The 25,439-nt window shown below is 34.4% G+C and overlaps 1 protein-coding gene across 1 annotated transcript in view; it reads right to left on the reverse strand.

Moving 5' to 3' along the window:
• roraa (RAR-related orphan receptor A, paralog a) overlaps nt 1-19,194 on the reverse strand; it is a 342,660-nt gene extending 323,466 nt beyond the window's left edge. The window contains exon 1 of the mRNA XM_051884028.1: nt 18,871-19,194. Within this exon, the coding sequence (XP_051739988.1) occupies nt 18,871-19,024 (154 nt within the window). The 5' untranslated portion in view covers nt 19,025-19,194. The remainder of the gene's footprint in view (nt 1-18,870) is intronic.
• Between the last annotated feature and the right edge of the window lie 6,245 nt (nt 19,195-25,439).

The raw sequence follows: 25,439 nt of genomic DNA on the forward strand, positions 1-25,439 counted from the left end.
TCTGTCTTAATAACTGAGGGGATTATGATCAGAGGAAGGTTAAGTTTAAAATAAAAATGTTTAAATGTAATATATTTTTCTCCTGGTCCTTATTTTAAATGGGTCATAAAAAATATCAATAATTATCGATATCGACCGATATGAAACACTGATATCGTGATACAGTTTTCAGCCATATCGCCCAGCCCTAGTTTAAAGTGTCATCAGCTGCGCTCGAGCCTCGAGCGATCTAATGTTTTTGAAGTTTGACATCGAATACTAATAGTATTCATCTATTAACAATTGAAATGAACATACTAGAAACTAATAATATTAGATGTCTCTGCACTTGTACATCCTCGCATAGCTCCTCAGGAAGCTTTCACGGTGAATTTACAGAATTGAAATGGCATTTATAGAATTAAAAAAAAAAAAAAAAAACGGTTTCCAGATCACAGGCTGGAGGATGGAGGAGCGAAGAAATGAGGAAACATCAATTGGAGTATTGAAAAGCACCCAGGGAAGCATTTATGAGGGAGAAGTGCAAATATTACGCTCCAAATAAAGCTCTCAGAAAGAAGTATCTTTTAGAAAATGACTCATCTCGAGAGTTTCAGGCGCATAACATTGGTTAATGGAAACGCCGTCATTTCGCGATAGTTTTTTATCGACATTTAGAAAATATCGCGAAAGTTTTGCGCAAATCTGTAATGGAAATACAGCTACTGATATGCACGGACACGGTCCATGTCCTGATTAAAACTGCTTATTTCTCTGGATTTAAACATTTGGAATAATGTAAGTACACAAATCAACAAAATATATATGTTCTAGTGGGTTTTGGATATTTTAATCCAAAAATCTTACTTATTGTGCCTTTAACCTTTAAATCTGTTTTTTTTTTTTCTGTTAACACTTTACAACATGGTCTCATTTGTTAAGGTTTTTTTTTTTTTTTTTTTTTGAGAAAAAAGGTTTACTGCTTCAAAATGTTTAGCAATATAGGTTTATCTTTAGGGCATAAATTCTATGTTGACACTTGCAAATGTCACAAAAATTGGTTTGGAAACACTTTTTGTTGAGAAAAAGGGCTTTGATGCAACTAAATGTGGTGTCACATGACAATTAGCCTATACATGCAGCGTCTGCGTTCGTGGTGTTCCTCCTGTTTTTCAACACTGACAAAAAAAAAGGGAAAATAAAATATAGAAATGTTACTTCTGTATCTGAACAAATAAATGTAGCCTACTGTCATAAAATCATGAGTCTGTTTTCAATTTTATGATCAGAAGCGGTTCTAGGCTACATGACAAATGAAAATCACAAACATGACACTTGTAAATGAAATAATTTTATAAGTGCAATTTATTAATATAGAAACAGCGTAGAAACTGGATGGAAACTTGGCTAATGTGGCCCATCAACTGTTTGGTTGCCCATATTCTTCAAAATATCTTTTGTGTTCAGCAGAAGAAAGAAATTCATACAGGTTTGGAACAACTTGAGGGTGAGTAAATGATGACAGACGTTTCATTTTTGGGTGAACTATCCCTTTAATACTTAAAATAAACTGATAAATGAAAAGAAGTGAACATGCCTTAATTTAACAATTTAACAAGTAACTAAAAGGATAAATGGTAGAATAAATGGTGAAATCTCTGCCTGAGAGAGTTAAGTTGAAGGTCAGGAAGGACAAACCGAGTCCTCGGCGAAACCTTGTCCCCTCCCAACCGCTGTAAGACATTTAAATAAGAATGAACTAATGGATTCACATCCAATGCGACTCAACATGATTAATAGTTATGGGCATTGTTTAACCACTCTGGTCCACTGGTTCACTGTAATTGGTGAACAAAAAAAAAAAAAAACGAGAGTGGGTCTCTGATATTAATAATTAGCTGGCTGAATCGTCACAGGAAGAGCCGAGTCTGTCCAAGCCTGCACGATTTTAATCAAAGACTGAAAATAGGAGCTGATTATAATCTGCATTGAGAAGTCACCGGGGGTGTTTGAAGAATACGACATGCCCGGATGTGAGGATAATTTGATTAAGAGCTTGCCGCACCTGAAGGGACAAAATTTCTGTCTCTTTTCAACTCTATTTACTGGATTAGGCGCCGCTTCTTAATCATATATGAATAATCAAGTACATTGAGTGACACTAATTCAAAACACAGCTTATCTTTTTGATCAGCCTGATTTTTATTTGTTAGGGGACCTGAAATTGTTTTAACACGAGAAGGATGAACAGTCATTTAACTTAGTCATCTGAACGCGTGTTAAAACGAGTCAAAATCAATTATACGCCGAAATGGCTGAATAAATGAAAATTACATGCATGAAACGCGTCTGGGGCTGTAAGACCTAAAAATTCAATTTGATACGAGTGAGTGAAGAATAGATGTTTGCGTAATTCATGAGACAAAGAGATACTATAAAAAAAAAAAATTAAAAAAAAAAAAAAGTAAGACACACACATATGTATGAATTACAAGCCAGACGTTGTGACTTCAATGACTGGGAATTCACGGCAGATACAAGCAAAACGGCAAGTTCAGGAAGTGGCCTACTTTAACATGTCCCTCCTGCGTCTCCATACTTGCTTTTATGAGCATGGTAAACACATCTTGTAAGGGAACATTTTAAGATGAAAAGCAGACAACATTACACAACATTTGTTTCCATTACAAAAGACTAAGAAAAATAAATGGAAACAAAACAGAAGTTGGCTCATTTTCAATACAGCCAAGACCAGCCTGAAAGTCCTAAACCTCTAAATTTTTCAACTGTTCACTCTCGATGATTTTGCCTCTTAACTTGGAAAGAAATGTAAAAAATTTTGGGCAAATGGAATTCTACACTCAGAAAAAAAAAACTTAAAGCAACATAATTTAATAGAGAAATAACAGTACATATGACATTAAGCCTACACTGTAAACTCTAACGCTCAAAATACTTAATTGGTTTGAGTAGGACAAACTTAAATTGACCAAATTAGTTCAGTTAAATTAATTGTTATGAGTATTTAGAACTTTCTTTTTCTTTTGAGTTCACAGCACTGACATATTTCAAGTAAACTGAATTGTTTCATTGTTCTCAATTGTATGTACTAATTTCTTTTAATTTAGACTAACTTAAGTTTAACTGAAACTGAGCTGGGATTTCTATTTCCCAGCATGCTTTGCCCATTGCACTCGAAAGGGAGAGTAAATGCTAAAATTAAGTGTCATATTATGTTTTTTGTGCAAGATTATTGGTAAGGGAGATTTAGTAGTGATTAATGTTTTGTTGTGCTAATTTAGAAGAGTTTCTGTTAATGTGATGTACAAACTCAAAACTTGGTAGTTCTGCTTACTTAAAATTGGGAACATCATAAAAAAAAAAAAAAAATTGATGTAACTGATTACATCAAATTTTCTGAGTTAGCCCAACTTTACAGTGTGGTCTTAGTGAATGAATCTTAAATTTAAAAAACATTTTTAAAAATAATATTCAAGTAATACGATACATAGAAATTCAATCTTTGAAATCAAGTCTCAATATATTATGCATTGTTGTTTTAAGGATTTTTGGATTTTTTTTTTAACTCAAAAACAAGTAATGAGGCTAAATATAAAACTAATCATTAATTTTGGTAACACTTTACAATAAGGTTTCATTTATTAATACTATGAACTAACAATAAAGCATTTTTTAATCTTGGTTTTAACATTTAATATTAAACTATTAAAATCAAAAGTTGTATCTGTTAATATTGAATGGATCTAATATGAACTAACAATGAACAGTTCTATTTTTTATTAACTAACAAATAATGCAACAAATGTACATTAAATAATGGGACCTTAATGTAGAGGGTTACCATAATCTTTTGTATTGTACCCTGAAAAAGTTATTTTTTTCTTAAGTTAAAGTTAAAGTTAAGATTATTGGAGTACTCTTTACAAAAAAAAAAAAAAATCTATTCCATCAGTGTGTTACTTGCCATTTTATGTAATTGTTTGTGAAATTTACAAGCAATTTCTGACTGTGAAATTACTTTTTACCTTTTTTTTCCAGTGTACTTTGCGTTGTCAATGTGGTAAAGTCCGTCCACAACCCCCATATCTCCAAAATGTGACATATTTCCAAGCGAAACAGGATGTTCAATGTGAAAATAGAGTTGGATCAAATGAGGCCATATAGAACCAATGCCAAGCTTTTTTGTTATTGGTTAACACTATCCATTAACAAACACAGCCAAAGTGAGGACAGCAGAAAAGAACAAGACATGCACAGAAGGTCTGCTATATGGTAGTCTTTTCTCTTTACAAAAGCTAGCAAGTGCTGAGATCTATAGAAATCTATGATGAGATTGACTATCATCTTCTTTCTGGGTGCTTTCAAGTTCATTGTTTGCACTAATTTAACATTAAAAACAGACTACAGCACTTTACATTCGTTCTCATGAGTTGCCTATGGAAATTCCACTGAGAAATCCTGTCGACCTTGGTCACCCCCTACATCTCCTGTGCGGACCCAAAGGAGCGGCCCATTTCCAGGTCCTGTACCTCAGCGTCACGGTCCCCAATTCACCACAGGCCTAGTTAGGTCACAGCCCCACCCCACAACAGTAAATTTAGACCTCTTTAAAGACTTCCCATAATGCATCTGGAGTGCATTAACTCATTACTATTTAAACTGTCTATCTCAGATATTAACTTCTGTAAATGGGACGTAGATCTGAGATGTCCCCCGCCGCTGGAGATGTTGCATCAAAATCTGGTTCTTGTCACCAGCTGAGGGCATATTTGCCAGCCCCAGTTTGGCCACTGGTGGCTTTAACTCCAAAATAAGCTCTCCCATCAGAGCAAAACTTTCAATTTAGTTCAAAGAGGGTAAACTTTGTCTAATTTGGATACCACAACATTAATTATCCATGAAATATCAGTATAGGAGATGGGGCACTTCTAGTAAACTTCAAGTGCAGTTTAAAAATCGTAAGATTTAAGCTACCTTGGGTAGTAGAAATTTGAAACGCTTGCCAAAATGTTTGCAGATGGTGCAAGAAACTTTTCAAAAAAAACTTTAAGACCTAGTTTCCTGAAAAGCATAAGAACTTTTCAACTGCAACAAATTTGAGCAAAAACTGAAATGGTTTGCCACCTATTGCCACTGAGTAGATGACAAAATCACAGTGGATGTTTGGTTCGATCCGAGGTATTATTGTCCTTTATGGTGTGATCTCAAAACGGCTATTCAAAAATTACCTGATGGCGTTCAGCCATAAAATAATCACTAAGAAACACTAGCAAAACAAATTTAAGCAAATCATTCATTCAACCATTCTTGCGTATGTTTTGGCATTGAACTGAATTTCAATTTCAATGTAAATTATTGCAAAACATTCAACCATTCTTACATAAACTGTCACAATTAATTCAATGAGTCAGACTAAAATGTAAATTGGCAATGAATTTAACTACCAAAACTATTCATACGTAAACTGTTCAAATAAATTCAATAAGTGAAAATGTTCATAAAACCATTTTTATGCAAATAACAATTCAACAACTGAAACAATTCATAAAACTACTCAATTCAACAAGCAAAAGCATTCTTATGTAAATTGTTGTAATCAATTAAACAAATTATCAATCACTCAATCAACTATTTAGAAAACATAGAAATTCAATGTACCATTGATAAAACATACATACATAAATTGTTACAATCAATTCAGTGAGTCTTACTATTTGTAAAGCACTTCATTCATAGAACTATTTTTACGCAATTGTCAATCAATATAAGCAAAAATATTCATAAAACTTGCCTTATGTAGCTTATGTAGGTGACTTTGTTTCTTCAGTAGAACACAAATGATGATTTTTAACTCCAACCATTGCGTTTTGTGTCATTTGTGTTCTACTGAAGAAACAGTCACCTACATCTTGGATGCCCTGGGGGTAAGCAGATAAACATCAAATTTTCATTTTTGGGTGAACTATCCCTTTAAAGAAGAGGAAGAGTTGCTGTAGTAGAGTGTTGTTGCCATGCCGTCATTTTACGCTGGATTGCTTCACAAACGAGGGTCAATTCAACACTGGATTTGCACAAAAGATTAACATGCTAGTCAAAGAGTTGAATCAACTCCACAGAAACTACATAAATTTATCCATTAACCATTCAGAAACGTCCAATTTCATTCTAAAAGATGTAACTTCTTCCTCCGGTTTGAACAATGTAAGGCTGAACACCGTTACTGACAATCCTCATTTTGGCTGCGTGAGATTCTCCTGCTTTGTTGTTGTTGAGCAACCGAAGCGCGAGCTGTTAAAGCTCCGCCCTATTTTGGAAAGCGGCCGGGAGCAGCAGCTCATTTGCATTTAAAGGGACACACAAAATTGGCGTGTTTTTGTTCACACCCAAATAGGGGCAAATTCGACAAGCTATAATAAATGATCAATTCAATATAACAATGTATGCTTGATTTATGGAGCACTTTTACACAAATTGTCAATTTAATAACCTAAACATTCATGAAACTATTTTTACGCAATTGTCAATCAATTTATGTATGTTATCCATAAAATGTATCCTATGTAGTAGTCACAATCATTTAATTTATGCAAGATTATGAACAATTTACACAGAAACTACTTGGTCTTGTGTTTAATTGCCTGCAGATGAGCTTGAATCGACTGTCACTGAAGCTCACAACAAAGATGAACGTGTTGCAGAGTGCAGAAACCCAAGCACTAACTCTAGATCATAGTCTTCACCTTAACAGCTATTTATAAAAGGAACATCAATTATGCTTCTTTAATTGTTGTACATGACACCACAATTGAAAACATCTCATGATATCTAGAGATTTACAATATCTTCACTCCAAAGGTGATTTTGTAATGTCTGACTAGACATACTCTGTGGACTTTGAGTTGTGTTGTACAGCAATAATTTCATCTGGAAACGCTGAGACGGATTTCAGGGCTTCTAAGAAATATTGATTGTTCCCAGCTTCAACGTGTTGTTCTGCCCTGTTGATCTAATATAAACCACATCAGTGATCAGTCTTTTAAACCAGTTCAGCACTTAGCGAGAATCTGACGTCTCTTTGGAGGAAAGGCGCTTTGGAAAGTTAACTGATTGTTTAGGGTCGATCACACACGAAATACGTCAAATGAAACAGCTTAACCTTTGAACAAACACATTGTAATAACACCCATCTTAAACCATACCATGGTGTGATACATCACACCTCTGATGATCAAAAACAAGAAGGAGAGGGAGGCATCATTATGTCAGGAGGAAGGCTGCCAAACAGTGATCCTCATTTTGGGTCTTCACTCCAGGATGTTGGCCTGGCATTCGCCTGGCATCACAACACAACTTGGCTTTGCTCGACCAAGTTGGTCTTTTCAGCTGATGATTAGTCAGTTTTTTGGATGGCTCTTAGAAATCTCAAGAAATGTCTGGGTCATATTTGACCCTATAAAACAATCAAAAAGAGAAAAGCCAAATTTTGCATAAAGCCTATTTAAGAATTTTAAGATATCCACATTGTTGCATTATTTTAATGACAATTAAATGGATTTTTCACAAATTTCTCATTACTATAATAAAAATAACTACCGTGATGCCAAAAAAGTATTTATACAATAGGGTTGGGAATAGAAAATTGATTCAAGTTCTGGAATCGGATGCTTAAGGTCAGGAATCGGATACTTGCTATGAAATTAAAATTTCGATTCTCTCATCTGTTCCTTTGTGTGCATTTTAATATGACTTTAAACCATTCAAGTGAAAGATGACACGTATCGCGCACATCCAAAGCGCGCACACAGAAAGCCGCCTCTCATACTGTATATTGCGCGATACTGAACTGATACTGATACGGAAGTTCTCTTCCGAATCTTTTTGCATTTGAACGGACAAACACACACAAAATTGTCAAAATATCCTCATAAATACAGTCGGTTATGTCTTAAGTGAACGTAAACAGTTGACAAAGAAAATGCATGTGTAACAGTATATTGCATATGTGCAGCTCTTAAAGTGACAGCAGCCTAATATTCCTGCTGCTGTCTCTATGATAACGTTAATCAAACAACAAAATTCACTTGCTGTTCTTGACTTTTGTAACTATATTTGCAATGTATATTTTATTTAAAAAGTGCGGTGTTATTTTACATTTGATTACGGTTTCTTTATCTGAATATCTTGAATCTTAAAACACTGTATATTTCAATCGTACCTTTGTTCAGTTGTATTTAGGTTATTTGTGCGATTGCTAATTTGTTTATTTGTTGTTTCTTAATTACTGAGTGTTTGTCTTTAATAATACTTGAAATTTATAGTTAGGCTAGTTGTTTTTGCTGTCGTATTTTAAACCATAAGCAAAAGTTCCTTGTGTAAGTGTTCTAGACTTTAGACTTAAATGTGAATGATATCTAAGTTTTTTTTTTTTTTTTTTTTTTTACCTTATTATAATCTAAATAAGGAATTGATAAGTATTGGAATCGATAAGCAGAATCGGAATTGGAATCGTTAAAATTCAAGCGATACCCAAGTGTCAAAACTGTCGCTTTTCCTTACTTCAGATCAAGATTTTGGGACACAACTGCCTTCAGATAAGCACAAAAGGGTGACTTCCTCTACAAGCCTGTTCAAGCACGGGGAAATCCTAATCCCTACTATTTGAGAATGTCACAGGCTCCTGGAAGCATGGCTGTCAGATAAAGCTGCACACCAGCTCTGGGCTTCAGGAGAGCTTTTTCGTACAGAAACCTTGTTTAGAGGCCTCCACTCCTCTACGGCCCATCCGTCTTCTGTCATCGCTGGGTAAACATACGCCAGCGCTCCTGCCCACAACCCTCAGAGTAAAATAGCGCTGGCTGCAACGTTAAAAGTCCTCAAACTGGGGCCAGTGACTGGAGCCCGTACCACGCTGGGGTTTTCAGCAGCATATTGCTGACCAGCCAACAAAAACAACTGCCACGGCCAGACTACCATTAAGAGGCGTGTGCTCCATTAAGAGCAGCATGTAACCGCATATCTGTAGACAGAAGTAAGTGGAATAGTTCACGCAAAAGTGAAAATTCTGTCATTGTTTACTCACCCTCCTGTGCGACTATACCAATATCTTACATTTTTGAATATACTGGCCACTCTTTTTCTCATAATGATAGTAAAAAAATAATAATAATAATAATAATAATAATAATAATAAAAATAAAATAAAACACTTTTTTTGGGGTCAATGACGTCACGGGTCTTTTTTTTTTGTCCAAAGGCCTTAATATTAATAAAAAACAAAGATATGACATCCAAAGTATGTAAGATGGTATAAGTAGATCTCTTTTATTGAATCCAAAAGGTTTTAATTACATTTTGTTATATATAAAAGGTATTTTAAAGATTTTGAAGTGTCAAAAGATCATTCGGTTTAACCGTCCAAAGGCCAATACAGCCATTTCATTTATGATTAAAATATCTTAAAATGTAATAAATGTATATATTTTTTATTCTGGCATGATTTTATAACATCATATATTAACATTTTGCAAAATGATATTAAAATTATATGTAGAAGTCGTTGATTTGTTATGAGAAAGAATGTCCAGAAAAATGAATTTCAATGATGTCATTCGGAGTAACCAAAATAAAGGGAACATTTTGGATCAAGTCATGCGGTCAATATCATGTGACAGGATGTGACATCATTCAGACACCTGCAAAGGACCACATGGTCAAGAAGCAAAGTAACTAACTCTCTCTTAACTATTTGAAAAATTTATGTTTTCACTTGCTCATATGCATGTCCCGAAATATCAGGTCATTCGGTACAACCGCTATAAAACATGGAAAATGTTGTAATATTTTAAAAACTTATACTAAATATAAAATGTTTGATTGTCCTTTTGCTAGCTAGCTAGCTAGCTATCAGCCCGTTAGCAATGTTTGAAAATATCATCATTAATCAAAAGTGTCATTCGGTAAAACCGAAATTTTGGTTAAACCGAATGACTTTTTTGGTGACAAATTTTGTCCATCTTGTAAAAAATAACTAAAGGAGTGATAAATGATTATAAAAACAACACACTTTTATTGTTAACACTTAATAAAAATTCAAATTGAATTATATCTCCATTATGTTTTTTTACACTTTTAAAAAACCTTATTCGTCAATGACCCGGCTGTCTTCATTAAAAAAAAAAAAAAAAAAAAAAAAACAATGACATAAAAACCATTTGGGGCCTTCATTCCTTTTGGGTGATCCATTCCTTTAAAAGCCAGACAGGGTGGCATAATGTTGAATGTAGGGTTGTCAAAAGCACCGACTTAGGTACCAAGTCAGTATTGAAATTTTGTGACAATACCAGCATTTCCCCCTAGCATTTTGAGCGCTGTTGAGCAGATTCTTAAACACCTCTGATTGGCCATTGTGTTCACGCATTCAACAGATATGTCGTTAATTTGATACAATGATCAACGCTTCAAAAACATGTTGTAAATCTTTGACGCTCTTCACCGAGCACTTACAGGCGTCTATCAGCTGATATATTAGGGATCCGCTGATAGACGCCTTGGTACAGAAGTTGATACTTTTGGCAACCCTAGTTGAACGTGTTAAACTGCACAGGTTAAGCTTGAGCACATTGGGCGGTGCAACGTTAAACGCTGGTGTCGGTGTACAATATTTGTTAGGCTAATTGCAGGGTTTGAATAAAGGGGCTCAGCTTGGCTCATTCAGCCGCTAAAATATCCCCCCTGCTGGAAGGAGTCAATCAGCACACCGCCAGGTGACAGATTTCACCATCACACTCTGACACCGAGGCTGGGAGCAAGCAAAATATTGTTGTCTGCCATGCCAACTAATAAGTAATTATAGGCTAGTCCTTCACAGATGGCAGACCCCACAGTCATTCCGCTGTCTTCCAATAAAGGAGAAATTAAGTTAAGGCGCTGCTCCGCACATGTGCATCTGCAACCTGAACAAGCCTGAGTCTAAACAAGCAGCGAACGTGCCTGAGAGTTAACAGGAAAGAGCCCATTAAAACAAGCTCATGACACTGCAAATCTACTCAACTTGATTGATGTAAATCCCATGATTCATGCGCACATGTGTAATTAGAGGTGTGCAATAGACATCGCCACTAAAAGGTTGGAAAGCAAACCTTTGTTTGGAGTTACTCCAACCGGAATGATCAAAGAATACGTTTTCTTCCAAAATCTTAAACAAAAAAACTTGTCTAAAACAGAGTACAATACTGATACTACCATTCAAAAGTTTGGGGTCAGTAATACTTTCATTTTTAATGATTTCGAAAGAAGAAGTCTCTTATGCTCACCAAGGCTTTATGATGAAAAATACAGTAAAAACAGTAATATTGTGAAATATTATCACAATTTAAAAGAGCTGTTTTCTATTTGAATACATTTTAAAGTGTAATTTATTTAATATATAATTTGCATTACAGTATGTCTGCGCCGATAGCCTAGTGGGCAGCGTGTGGAAATATATCGCTGTTGCGATTCAGGTGACCTGAGTTCGAGTCCCGGCTCGCGGACCTTTCCCGATCCCATCCCCCTCTCCCTCTCTCTCTCTCTCTCTCTCTCCCCAACTTCGCTTACTGTCCTATCATAATAAAGAAAAAAAACTGTAATGCAATTTTTTTTTAAGATTTATTTTCGCCGTTTTTGCCTTTATTATGATAGGACAGTAAGCGAAATTGAAGAGAGAGAAGGGGAGGGGATCGGGAAAGGTCCGCAAGCCGGGACTCGAACTCGGGTTGCCTGAATCGCAACAGCGCTGTACTGTATGTCGGCACACTGCCCACTAGGCTATCGGCACCGACATACTGTAATGCAAATTATTTTATATATATTTTAATTAAATACAATAACTTTTTTATCTAGCTTATCACAAACTTTTGAAAATGAAAGTGTAAATTTAGTGGGAAATCTGTCTGAAAAGCAAAACAGAAGATTTTTCACTGTAAATCTTACCCTCTGCCAAAGCCCTGTAATCTTATTTGTGTATCCTTGTTCAGATTTTCAAAAAAAAAAAAAAAAATTCTCTTATGAACCATATTGACACCATTTCAGGTACTTTTATGGTGTTTTGTCCTTTTTGGAGCTGAACATATGAGGTCACTAAACTGCCATTATGTGGAAAAGAGATGCATTAAGATTCTTCAAAACCATGACATGAGGGTGATGGCATTATTGTCATTTTTGGCGAAATATTTATATGATTCCAATAATTCCTTAAGGCACGAAATCCATACCTAGATCATAATCAATACCCAGTTAATAAAAAAGTCCTACATTTTTTACATTAAATAACCAATTTCACTTACATGCGAGATTATACACGTAAAATGGAAGCAAACGACCTTCATAAGATTAAAAGCCCTAAAGCTACAACCCACAAGCCTGAACTTCCATTGCTGCTAAAAACAGATCATTAAAGATGCCATATGTAGTCATAACACACTCTCTGAATGATTTAAGCATTTGTTTGCTTTCTTGTCTGACCCTCCATTATCCTTCAAGAGCTCCTCTCAAATAAGACGTCAAGCGTCAACACTCAGGGTTAAAACAACACGTGTCTCCCTTCAGCTTTGCCTTTCAACTCCTAGAAGGTCAAATGTGATGTTTGACCTGCTCAGAGTTCTTTTGTGGATGTGGACAAGCACAGGTAAAAATAATAACAAGCAAAAATCAAGTGAGAATTGTTGTGTCAAAGGCCAAGTTTGGGCATTGTGTAAATAAAAAATGAAAAGGGAAAATGTGTTCCTTCCTAAATGTCTTCACACCCACATATTGGTTTCTGTGGACAAAGCTAAGTGTACCGTCTGAACAACGCACTATAATTTGCAGAATGCTTTAGATATTTGACACAAAAAAACTAAGCCACAATGGCTGATCGTTTACTTTTCTGTTGAATCTTTTTAGATGTGTGCAATAAATCTAGATAAATACATATCTGAAATAAGACTACATAAAGTAAAATCAATTCCTCAAAAATATATAAAAAGATTGTTTACACAACAACGATATACTAAAAACAGAAAATGTTTTCCCTTTTATATTTTTGCATACAGACGAAAAAATCGTCAAAATGATCCCCATTCACACAGATCCGCGAAAAAGACTAAAAACGCTGTATTATTCATGCCAGGCCAGTAGGTGGCGATGTAGCTTTGTAAAAAAAAAAAAAAAAAAAACACACACCTGTGCCTATAAACTGAACACATAATATGCATGCGCATTATGTCACCGTTTTCACAAATTGTAGTTTATATGGAGACGATAACGGTATCATTTTCAAAAACTTGCACTTTGAAACCCGCTGTCATATAAGTGAACGACCAAAAAGCATATAGTTTTTCTTTTTTATTTGAAAACAGTGTTGTGTAAACGGCCCCTAATGTACCACTAGGCCAGTTATGATCATGAATTTTGTGCTGACTATTAATTGTCATGCAGACAAATGAAATTAATGTTTTGTTAGTGTTACTTGCAGTATAAGCCTAATACATTCTTTTTTTTTAGGAATCGTTTATTTATTTATATAATATAATAACAACATTTGGGTAACACTTTAGTTTAGAGCTCAATTCTCACTATTAACTAGTTGCTTATTAGCATGCATATTACTAGGATATTGGCTGTTTATTAGTACTTATAAAGCAGATATTAATGCCTTATTCTTTATGACCATATTCTACATCCCTTAATCCTACCAATACTTAAACTTAACAACTACCTTACTAACTATTAATAATAGGGATGCACCGATATGAAAATTTTGGCCGATACCGATAACCGATAATTCTTTATATTTGAAAGCAGATAACCGATTTATTGGCCGATAAATCTAAATCCAAATTTTTATATAATTTTTGAGAGTCCTGATTACAAAGACAAAAGTCTCAGCATTAAAAGCCATGTCCCAAGCACACAATTATAATGTTCTCATTATAATTTTATGTAGCCTATATGACTTGCACTGTACATGTTGCACTTAACTGTATTTTTCTTTTTGAAGTGATTCCAATCATATTTCAAGCAATTCAAAACCATTATTGCGAACAGTGCACATCTGAAGTGTCTCAGCTGAAGGAAATAATCCATTATTTATCGGCTTTAATATATCGGCCAAATTTTCTTATCGGGCCGATAATGATAACATTAAAAAAGTAAAAATGCCGATTTATTATGCACCACTTAAACAGTATTGATAATGATAAATATTAGGGATGCAACAATATGAACATTTTGGCCAATACCGATAACCGATAATTCTTTATTTTTGTAAGCTGATAACCAATATATTGACCGATAAATCTAAATCCAAATTTTATATAATTTTTGAGAGCCTGATTACAAAAGTCTCACCATTAAAAGCCATGTCCCAAGCACTTCAACATAAATCAAACATATACAGTACAGTAGTTTGAACCAGTGTATGTTTTAAAAATTAATTTTACACTCCTATGGCCAACTTTCTTTATCAAAAAAAAAAAAAATCTATTGCAAAATCTAATGATTTTAATTAACCCATATTGTTGATGAAAATGATACGAGAAAAATAAAAGTGCTAGTTATTATTAATAATGCGTAAATGTTTTTGAAAAAGAAACATCCAAAATTAATATTACTGTTTCAAACAAGTGCCAATGCACAAGCGAACGTATAGTCATGAAGCTGTAACTTTGCTGTGTATGCGCTCTTGTCGGTGCTAAAACACAGGCGAACAAAGAATTCACAACATTCTTTTACAGTACTGTTTTCATTATAATTTTATGTAGCCAATTATTTATCGGCCAGATTTTCTTATCGGGTCAATAACATTAAAAATGTTCATATATTGGGTGATACCGATATGGTGGCCGATATGCATCCCTAGTAAATATAAAACAGGCAAAAAACTGAAAGAGAAACACAATGGTTGTGAACTTCTTTCCTGAGATTTTCTTTTTAAAACACATGTCGTATTTGTATAAAAATTAGTCTATTGGGTGACATTTAGGTCAACATTACATAAACAGTTTTAACAAGTCTCACAGCCAAAAAGATGTTATTCTGATCATAAAACCAAGCCAAGTGCAGTTTAAGGATGTCTTTTCTCAAAATGTATTATAATAAAAGGGGGCAGAAAATGTTTGAACTTGAATAATCTAATAACACTATCTGAACTTAAATGCATGAAAGGAAAACTTCAATTAACAGAAACAGAGTTCCTATAATTTTCTTTAGAAATGTAACCGGTCATCTTCTAAAAGCCTCAGTCATATTCCCTTTTCACTTGAGATCAAAGCAATGTGGTTTGCTTCATTTCATAGATCCGCTGAAAAGTGGTTAATTCAATCCCTGCGCTGAGATCGCCTCCGAAACCCACAATCACAGCCAATGCAGCCAAAGTCAAATAAACTTACTTACACACCACAAGCAAAACCACAAACTGCTTGTGGTTAACTAATAATAAACCAGTTTCGCATGTGGCGTCCTACTGTGCGCAATTATGAGATCTGACTAAACCGCAATTTTAAGTGTTTAAGCAGCCAAAATATGATTAACAGCCACAGCTGCTAAAATCTGTACTTGAGTGTGACATTGATATTTACGTATAGTCTAAAAAAAAAAAATTATATGGTTTAAGGACACCATCAGCTATTATAACAAATCAGCATGTATGAAACTTTATTGTTGCAGCATTTCCTGTCTCTCTCTTACAGTGTCTATTGGGGCTGCACAATTAATCAGAAAAAAAAACAATATTAAATATCTATAGTGATATTTACAGCTCTGCAGCAACACATTTATACGCATGTTGCGTCATACATCAAAGTTGTGCACATGAATACAATGCACCACTTGTCACCATGATGGTAACTCTCCAAAAACCCACATTAACAGAAACTCTTCTAAATTAGCATAACAAAACATTAATCGCTACTAAATCTCCCAATTAGCATTAATCTAACATTATATAACACTCAATTTTAGCATTTATTGTCCCTTTCGAGGGCCACTGGCAAAGCATGCTGGGAAATAGGAATCCCAGCCCAGTTTCAGTTAAACTTAAGTTTGTCTAAATTAAAAGAAATAAGTTCATAAAACTCAAAACAATGAAACAGTTCAGTTTACTTAAAATATTTCAGTTCTGTGAACTTGAATGAAAAAGAAAGTGCTAAATACTCATAAAAGTTGATTTGACTGAACTAATTTGTTTAATTTAAGTTTGTCCTACGCAAACCAATTAATTATTTTGAGTGTTAGGGTTTACAGTGTATCGGTATGTTGATTTAAATCAAGAATAAAGCAGAATCGTACATCAAATCACAAGTTCAATGAAACTTAATGCCAAAAGTCCAAGATAAAATATATAAAAAGTTATCAAACTTGTGCACCATGTACACTTTTGAAAGTAATTTTAAATTGTTAAAAAAAAATAAAACTTTAATCTCATATTTCACTGAAATTATGTTGACAGTTTAGTCACTGTGTTGATCTACTAAAGTAATTTAATGCCAATTCTATTACCAAAAATGATTAATTATGAATGTATTTAATTTTTTTGATTTGTCATAAATCATGTAGCCCTATCATGTTGAAAAAAACAGCATTTTTTTTTAAAATTACAATTATAAATAATTTGAAATAAAATTTTGACCTTCATATATGAATCAATAATAATCAATTATGAATTATCAATAATGATAACATATTACTATTCATACTAACAGCTGGGTATCAACCTTTCTAAACTTTTGCCGCTCTAATAGACAACTACCGGCATTATCAATAGCTGTTCAGTTTATGGTCCATTAACATTTACGAGTTTCCACAGAAATATAGATTTAGAATGGTGGATTTTGATTTATAAGGAGTCTGGTTAATATTATTGTGAATCTTACATAATCATACCTCAAACATGAGTTCTCAATGTAGAGTTTTTTTAAGTATGATTCTAAAAGGTTGCTAAATCAGGACTACAACTACCAAAATGATGTGTGCATCAATGATGAATAAGAAAAGCATTAATTGCTTCTATAGCAACTAACATAAACGCTTCAAAATTCATATTTGAGGTATGACTGTATCACTTATGCTATAGAACAAATTGCCTCTCACATACTTTATTTTAGTCATAAATCAAAACCCGCCATTGTAAAACGGGCCTCCAAACTGACGTCATGACCGCACAGGTCTTTATTGACTCTCTTGGTGTGTTTGTTGCACAAGTCTTGCGAAAGCAAAGTGGATTTCTAACACAGAGCAGTCCCACTGAACACTTTGTTTCTCATCGCCCATTCACACAAGGGTTACATAACAGGGCTAAGGCGTTCTTTCTTTTGCCTTCCCCTTCCAGATGCACTTTAGTCCTGCTGTAAAGGGTGGGGGTGAATATAGGTCAGCAGGTTAGGAGTGTCTCAAAGTCAATCTCCCACTTTTAAAAAAATGGCACAGACTTGCCTAAAAACTCCCATCCGGACAGAGCCTCCCTATACCTGCCTCTTCTGACTGCTATTACATAACTGCACAGTGCTGGGAAAGTACCATGCAACAAAAGTGAAACAACGTCCTTCTAAAGGGCTAGAGAGAGAACGGGAGAGGATTCATTAGGATTTAAACCATGCATGAAATTCATTTTTACTATTCAAAGTAATTTCTACTCATTTTCTAATCGACGACAAACATGAATAATTTATATAAAACAAGAACAAAACACATACACGATTCCTTTCACAGTCCAGCGGTAATATTTTCGTTTAGGACGCAAGTGGACCCGAGTTCAAGTCCCGGACTTGCATACAATTTTGCCTAATAAACCAAACAAAAACAAAACGACATTACGCAAAGTATCACTACACACGTTCGCCACAGCGTAATCATATAAAACACGCTGAATCACAGACTTCAACATTACAGATATCGAATGATTTTCCCTGCTCTCTGTTTATGGCAAAACTTGTTACATAACCAGCTTACATTCCACATTCAACATATCAGCCTCTAAATATACCCCTCAGCGCGACACATAACAACCTGAAAAGAGATTCGCAATGTTACTTTATACTGTCACGCCACTTGTTCACTTTTTTGTCTGTATAATCGCAGATACATTTTGTATTGAACTTGGATGAGTTGAATAGAGACACCGAAGGGGGAGTGGCTAGAAATCTACTGTCTGTACTGTAAAACAATCATATTTAGACATAGACACAATAAAATTAGATATTAAATCATTACGGGAAGCTCAAATGCCTTAAATGTTTATTTTACATATGCAAAATACATATTTGTGCGCCTCCGATCAGCATACGAACACGTGCAATGGGCAAGTAAAGGCATGCTGACAACCAATGAATGAAATATAAAAATATAACGTTAAAAAAAAAAAAAAAAAAAAATCTAATAAAAACACTGCGCGTGTCGTGAATTTTACCATTGCCTCAGTCTCATTTAAACAGTCTATACTCCACATAAGTTCGACTTGAGAATGTTATCATGTACAATAATATATCTTTATATTATTTTACACCATTATTTAAATCCGAAATGAACTTTCATATTGTCAAATTTTGATTTTTGTTGATAAACGAATGTGTTTATTTTTTAGTCTTCAGTGTCAGTGCTGTCATACATCCAACAATGGCAGGCTCCTTCGGTTTATACGAGAACAGCAACTCTAAAAGCATCTTAATTCCGATATATTTCATAAAAGCCGTTTATTCTAATTCACCACGCGCTTTCCAGTGAAACAAACGCACTGGAATCGTTTTTTTACGCGGTGCGCGCGCCATTTAAGTTGAAATGAATTCACTTTGAAGTTTTGCTCATCAATACTACGGAGAATCAATGTCGTATCGATTCCAAATAATCAATGTCTCTCACCTCTGTTGGTGCTGGAGCAGCTCTGTCGGCGCACCGGGGCTTGGTGCTCAGCTTTGCGGAGGGTCTCCAGGTTTACCGGGGTTTCCCTGACCGGGGTAACCGGCTCTGAGACGCCGTTGCCCGGGTCGCTCGCTGGATCTGGAGGGGACTCCATGTTGTGCTTTCTTTTGGAGCTATTGCTGCTGGTGTATCACGATGCGCCGTGATGCGATTCAGAGCTCAGAGGTCTGGTGTAGCTATGTATTTTTCTAGCAGAAGTAAGAAATGTTGAACAGGCGAGTGTAGACAGAGGTGGGTGTGTAGGTTTGATTGTCCACTGGCAGCGCTAGAGAGGAGCTCCGGTGCAGCCGCTCAACAGGGAGACACTGTCAATAGCCGATGAATGGATGTGTGTGAGACCTATTAACAGTGGCACTTTCATGGCTTTGCTCATGTTTTAATGATACAGCCGCACATTTTCCGCTTTAAAACACATAATATGTGATTTATAAAGGCACATATTGCGCTTTTGCTCAGATTAAACATTCCTGACTTGGTCATATGATATATGTTTTTATAATCCCTGCATCTACACTGTAAAAAAAAATATTTTCATGATTTATCACAACATTTTTTTCTTTTGTCAAATCAACTTAAATAATTAATGTGGTTCACAGATAGCATAATATTTTGAGTTTCTGTTGATTAAACCAATCGCCTTCATTGTATTAACTCAAATTTTTAATTTCAGTGAACTCGAAATTAAGGCAACTTACTTTTTTTTTTAAGTTAAACCACCAATTATTCTTTTTTACAGTGTACACGTTTGGTTTATGAGCCAAGGCAAAAAGTATGAGAGCTGAAATTTTATATAGCCTATATATTATTTACACATAATCAAGACTAGGAAATACATTACAGCATTTTTTTTTTTTTTTTTTTTTTTTTTTTTTTTGCCTCATTACATTTGGTTACTCAATAAACATTGCTTACATTTTATAAATATTTTATTCCACATTTGAAAACATACCAATTTTAAGTCCCTCTTCACATAGGCCTATTTAAGATGTAAAATATAAACTCAAAACACACAAAAACAACTATTCTAATCTGCATAATATCTTTTTGCTATATTCTTTACTGTCTATTTTTCCTTATTTGTGTGTTAATGTTAATGAAAAAACATTTTTATGCCCAGATTTACAGTAAATTTATGCAAAAATGTTCATCATCACTATTTATCACCATCTTTTAGCAAGATTTATACATTACATATCAGGTTTTGCAGCATAAATGCCTATATTATTATTTCTGAAGTATTGTTTTAACCTCTAAATGGTTCTTAATTTTGGAGACACATGTATATTAAACCAATATAGGTATAATAAATTAATTTTAAGGTATTTTTTTTTATATTCCTGCCTTGCATATTAAAGATTCAAGATACTTATTTTATGATTTTGATTATGCACAGGCTATTATTGCCAGAATAACCCACATACAGCTCATATAATGTGCTGATATGAAACTATTGCACATAGCCACAAGTTACACCTCAAACAATATAAACAGTACCTTGAATTTAGCAACAAATGTAGCTTGTGCACTGACTGAAATAACTAAAGTGTCACTCTGGTTATGTTTGTTTAATCAGTGGAAGAGCGCAGTAGATTAAGTTGGTCTGAGCTCTGACTTCAGTTGATCGAAGCCTCGGGGAAAGCAAAGTTTTATAGCAGCATGTTAAGGGTGTGTTTTGATACTAAACAACAGCAAACTTGAGGTGCCCTTATTAATGAAATATTTCGTTTGGTTGCGGGTTCTCCCTGCGGCGTTATAAACAGCATGCCTGCCGCATGTGATCAGTGCGGAAGAGCCACGCCCCCTCAGAGCACTGCACGTGGACTTTGGCATGGTCTTGCAACTTGGATATGACAAGCTAAACAAGTCAAGATCACCGCGTGCACGAGTACGTCGAAGTGGTTACGTTTAGCTGAAAGGTCAGAAAGGAATAATAACACTTCACAATAAGGTCTCATTTGCTAACAGTGGTTAATGCATTAAATAGCATAACATAAGCTAACAATGAGCGATATATTTTAACAGCATTTATTAACCTTTTTAATGTTAGTTAATAAAAATGTTCATGTTAGTTTACAGAGCATTAACACATACTAAAACAGATAGGCTAAATGTAGTAGTAAATGTTGAGATTAAATGTTAAATGTCTAAATGTTGAGATGGTACGAAGTTTTAAGCCAAATTGGGTGCCTTATTAGCAAACCTACAAATACTATTTAAAATAGTTAAGAGTCTTTAAAAAATACATAAATAAAGTGATGGATTTTTATTACATAGCCTATAGGCTATATCAGTTTAATAAATCAAATGAAACATTTCTTTTTGTGATTTCAGTTAACTACGGAGCCCGGACATGACATGCAGGAAAAAAATAGTAGGCTAAATCGTGTGCACGATTTACTATTTCGTTCCCTCGATTTACTAAAACGTGCGCACGATTTACTATTTCGTTCCCTCGATTTACTAAAACGTGCGCACGATTTACTATTTCGTTCTCTCGATTTACTAAAACGTGGGCACGATTTACTATTTCGTTCCCTCGATTTACTAAAACGTGGGCACGATTTACTATTTCCCTCAATTTACTAAAATGTGTGCACGATTAACTATTTCCCTCGATTTACTAAAACGTGCACACGATTTACTATTTCGTTCCCTCGATTTACTAAAACGTGCGCACAATTTACTATTTCATTTCCTTGATTTACTAAAACGTGCGCACGAATTTACTATTTCGTTCCCTTGATTTACTAAAACGTGGGCACGATTTACTATTTCGTTCCCTCGATTTACTAAAACGTGGGCACGATTTACTATTTCGTTCCCTTGATTAACTAAAACGTGCTCACGATTTATTATTTCATTCCCTCGATTTACTAAAACGTGTGCACGATTTACGATTTCCCTCGATTTACTAAAACGTGCGCACGATTTACTGTTTCGTTCCCTTGATTTACTAAATCGTGCGCACATTTTAGTAAATCGATTTAGTAAATCGATTTAGTAAATTGATTTAGTAAATTGAGGGAACGAATTAGTAAATCGTGTGCACGATTTAATTTTTTTTTCTTGCATGCCATGTGCGGGGCTCCATAGTTAACCAATGGTTATCAAGCTAAAAGTTCCACATACTTTGGCTCCAAAAAGTATTTAGACACTCATGCCACATTAAAAAATGAATGTCTTTACATTATATAACATAATATGAAACTAAGTGCCATTAAGCACACTTTTCAAGCAAGTCATTGTACAAAAAAGACATTTGTTAGGTTTCAAATGATAATACATGAAATGTTAGTAGAACATGTTCATGGTTATTTGATGAACTAATTTCCTTAGGACACCTTTGTGAACTTGAGGGGAACTGACTTATATCCACTAAAAATCAGTTCGGGACCAGTTAGTTAAACTTTAAAGGGATAGTTCACCCAAAAATGAAAATTCTGTAAATATGTAAATAAAGTGATGGATTTTTATTATATAGCCTATAGGCTATATCAGTTTAATAAATCAAATGAAACATTTCTTTTTGTGATTTCAGTTAACTATGGAGCCCCGGACATGACATGCAGGGAAAAAATAGTAGGCTAAATCGTGTGCACGATTTACTATTTCGTTCCCTCGATTTACTAAAACGTGCGCACGATTTACTAAAACGTGTGCACGATTTACTATTTCGTTCCCTCGATTTACTAAAAAGTGCGCACGATTTACAATTTCGTTCCCTCGATTTACTAAAACGTGGGCACGATTTACTATTTCCCTCGATTTACTAAAACGTGCACACAATGTACTATTTCGTTCCCTCGATTTACTAAAACGTGCGCACGATTTACTATTTCGTTCCCTCGATTTACTAAAACGTGTGCACAATTTACTATTTCCCTCGATTTACTAAAACGCGCGCACGATTTACTATTTTGTTCCCTGATTTACTAAATTGTGCACACGTTTTAGTAAATCGATTTAGTAAATTGAGGGAACGAATTAGTAAATCGTACGCACGATTTAATTTTTTTTTCTTGCATGCCATGTGCGGGGCTCCATAGTTAACCGATGGTTATCAAGCTCAAAGTTCCACATACTTTGGCTCCAAAAAGTATTTAGACACTCATGCCACATTAAAAAATGAATGTCTTTACATTATATAACATAATATGAAACTAAGTGCCATTAAGCACACTTTTCAAGCAAGTCATTGTACAAAAAGACATTTGTTAGGTTTCAAATGATAATACATGAAATGTTAGTAGAACATGTTCATGGTTATTTGATGAACTAATTTCCTTAGGACACCTTTGTGAACTTGAGGGGAACTGACTTATATCCACTAAAAATCACTTCGGGACCAGTTAGTTAAACTTTAAAGGGATAGTTCACCCAAAAATGAAAATTCTGTAAATATGTAAATAAAGTGATGGATTTTTATTATATAGCCTATAGGCTATATCAGTTTAATAAATCAAATGAAACATTTCTTTTTGTGATTTCAGTTAACTATGGAGCCCTGGACATGACATGCAGGGAAAAAATAGTAGGCTAAATCGTGTGCACGATTTACTATTTCGTTCCCACGATTTACTAAAACGTGCGCACGATTTACTATTTCGTTCCCACGATTTACTAAAACGTGTGCACGATATACTATTTCGTTCCCTCGATTTACTAAAACGTGCGCACAATTTACTATTTCGTTCCCTCGATTTACTAAAACGTGCGCACGATTTACTATTTCGTTCCCTCGATTTACTATTTTGTTCCCTCGATTTACTAAAACGTGCGCACGATTTACTATTTAGTTCCCTGATTTACTAAATTGTGCGCACGTTTTAGTAAATCGATTTAGTAAATTGAGGGAACGAATTAGTAAATCGTGCGCACGATTTAATTTTTTTTTCTTGCATGCCATGTGCGGGGCTCCATAGTTAACCGATGGTTATCAAGCTCAAAGTTCCACATACTTTGGCTCCAAAAAGTATTTAGACACTCATGCCACATTAAAAAATGAATGTCTTTACATTATATAACATAATATGAAACTAAGTGCCATTAAGAACACTTTTCAAGCAAGTCATTGTACAAAAAGACATTTGTTAGGTTTCAAATGATAATACATGAAATGTTAGTAGAACATGTTCATGGTTATTTGATGAACTAATTTTCTTAGGACACCTTTGTGAACTTGAGGGGAACTGACTTATATCCACTAAAAATCACTTCGGGACCAGTTAGTTAAACTTTAAAGGGATAGTTCACCCAAAAATGAAAATTCTGTCATCATTTACTAACCCTAACACATTGTTCCACAATGTAAAAAAGAATTGTTGGTTTAACTTAAAAAAGTAAGTTGGTTGCCTTAAAATTTTGATTTCAGTTAATACAAAGAAGGAGATTGGTTTAATCAACAGAAACTCAATATATTATGTTATCTGAACCCCATTAGTTATTTAAGTTGATTTGACAAAAGCAAAAAATGTGATAAATCCTGTATAATTATTTTTAATCTCTTGAACACAAAGAAAGTTATTTTGAAGAATGTTTGTAAACAGTTTGTGGGGCACCATTGACTTCCATTGTATTTTTCTCATTGAAGTCAATGGTGAAGTTAGTTCTGAGAAAAGCTTTAGCATTAAAGCGTCATATTGAAATTAATTATAATTTGAATCAGCAAGGGTGAGAGTTTCATTTTTACTAGTTAATTTTGAGGCGGCATGATGATGACAGAATTTTCCTGTCAGAATTCATTTGGAAGTAAAGTGACTTTGGTAAAACTTTTTAGTAAAGTGACTTTGATAAAACTAGAATGTGATGTTAAAGTTATATTTTGTGTATCTACAAAAAGTTTTGACAGGTTAAAATAACTCTACACCAATTTTCAGCTTATCAGCCTAATTGTTGTGATTTCAGCATCGTAACTATCTGTACTATGAATCTTTATTTCAGATTTGATCAGCTGTTTCTGGCATGCCTCTCACAAGGTTTGAGGTGGTGTGTTTACACTGACGATGGCCTCAAGCCATGTTATAATCCAGATTCAAACAGCAAGATCAAACTTAAAGCAATGGCAAGACATCAAGAGCCCTTCGAACATTTGACTGTTTTCAGCCACTTCATTTTCACAATAAGGAATCGACTTTGACATGCTACAGTAGCTTTTCTTTTTTAAATTGTCCATCTCAGGGAGAAGACAATTGCTTGTTGCGCTTTTCTCGACATAATGGCAACGGTTGTTATTTCAGTATAGGGAATGGATTCAGGGAGAATAAATAACAGAGATCTTACTTGGAAAAAAAAAGAGAGTAAAAAGACAGTATAAATGAAGCCCAGACATTAACAAATGTAGAATTGCACATTATAATCTTTATACACAAAAGATAAACAATATGTATTAAATAATTTTTAATCTAATGTTTTATATGAAGTATTATTGGATTTGTGGACTTTTTTATTTATTGTCAGTTATGGCTGATCTGTATGGCCAGTCATTTGTTATTTAAAAGTAAAAGTCTGCA

The sequence above is a fragment of the Ctenopharyngodon idella genome, chromosome 24, assembly GCF_019924925.1.
Source record: "Ctenopharyngodon idella isolate HZGC_01 chromosome 24, HZGC01, whole genome shotgun sequence".
Lineage (NCBI taxonomy): Eukaryota > Metazoa > Chordata > Actinopteri > Cypriniformes > Xenocyprididae > Ctenopharyngodon > Ctenopharyngodon idella.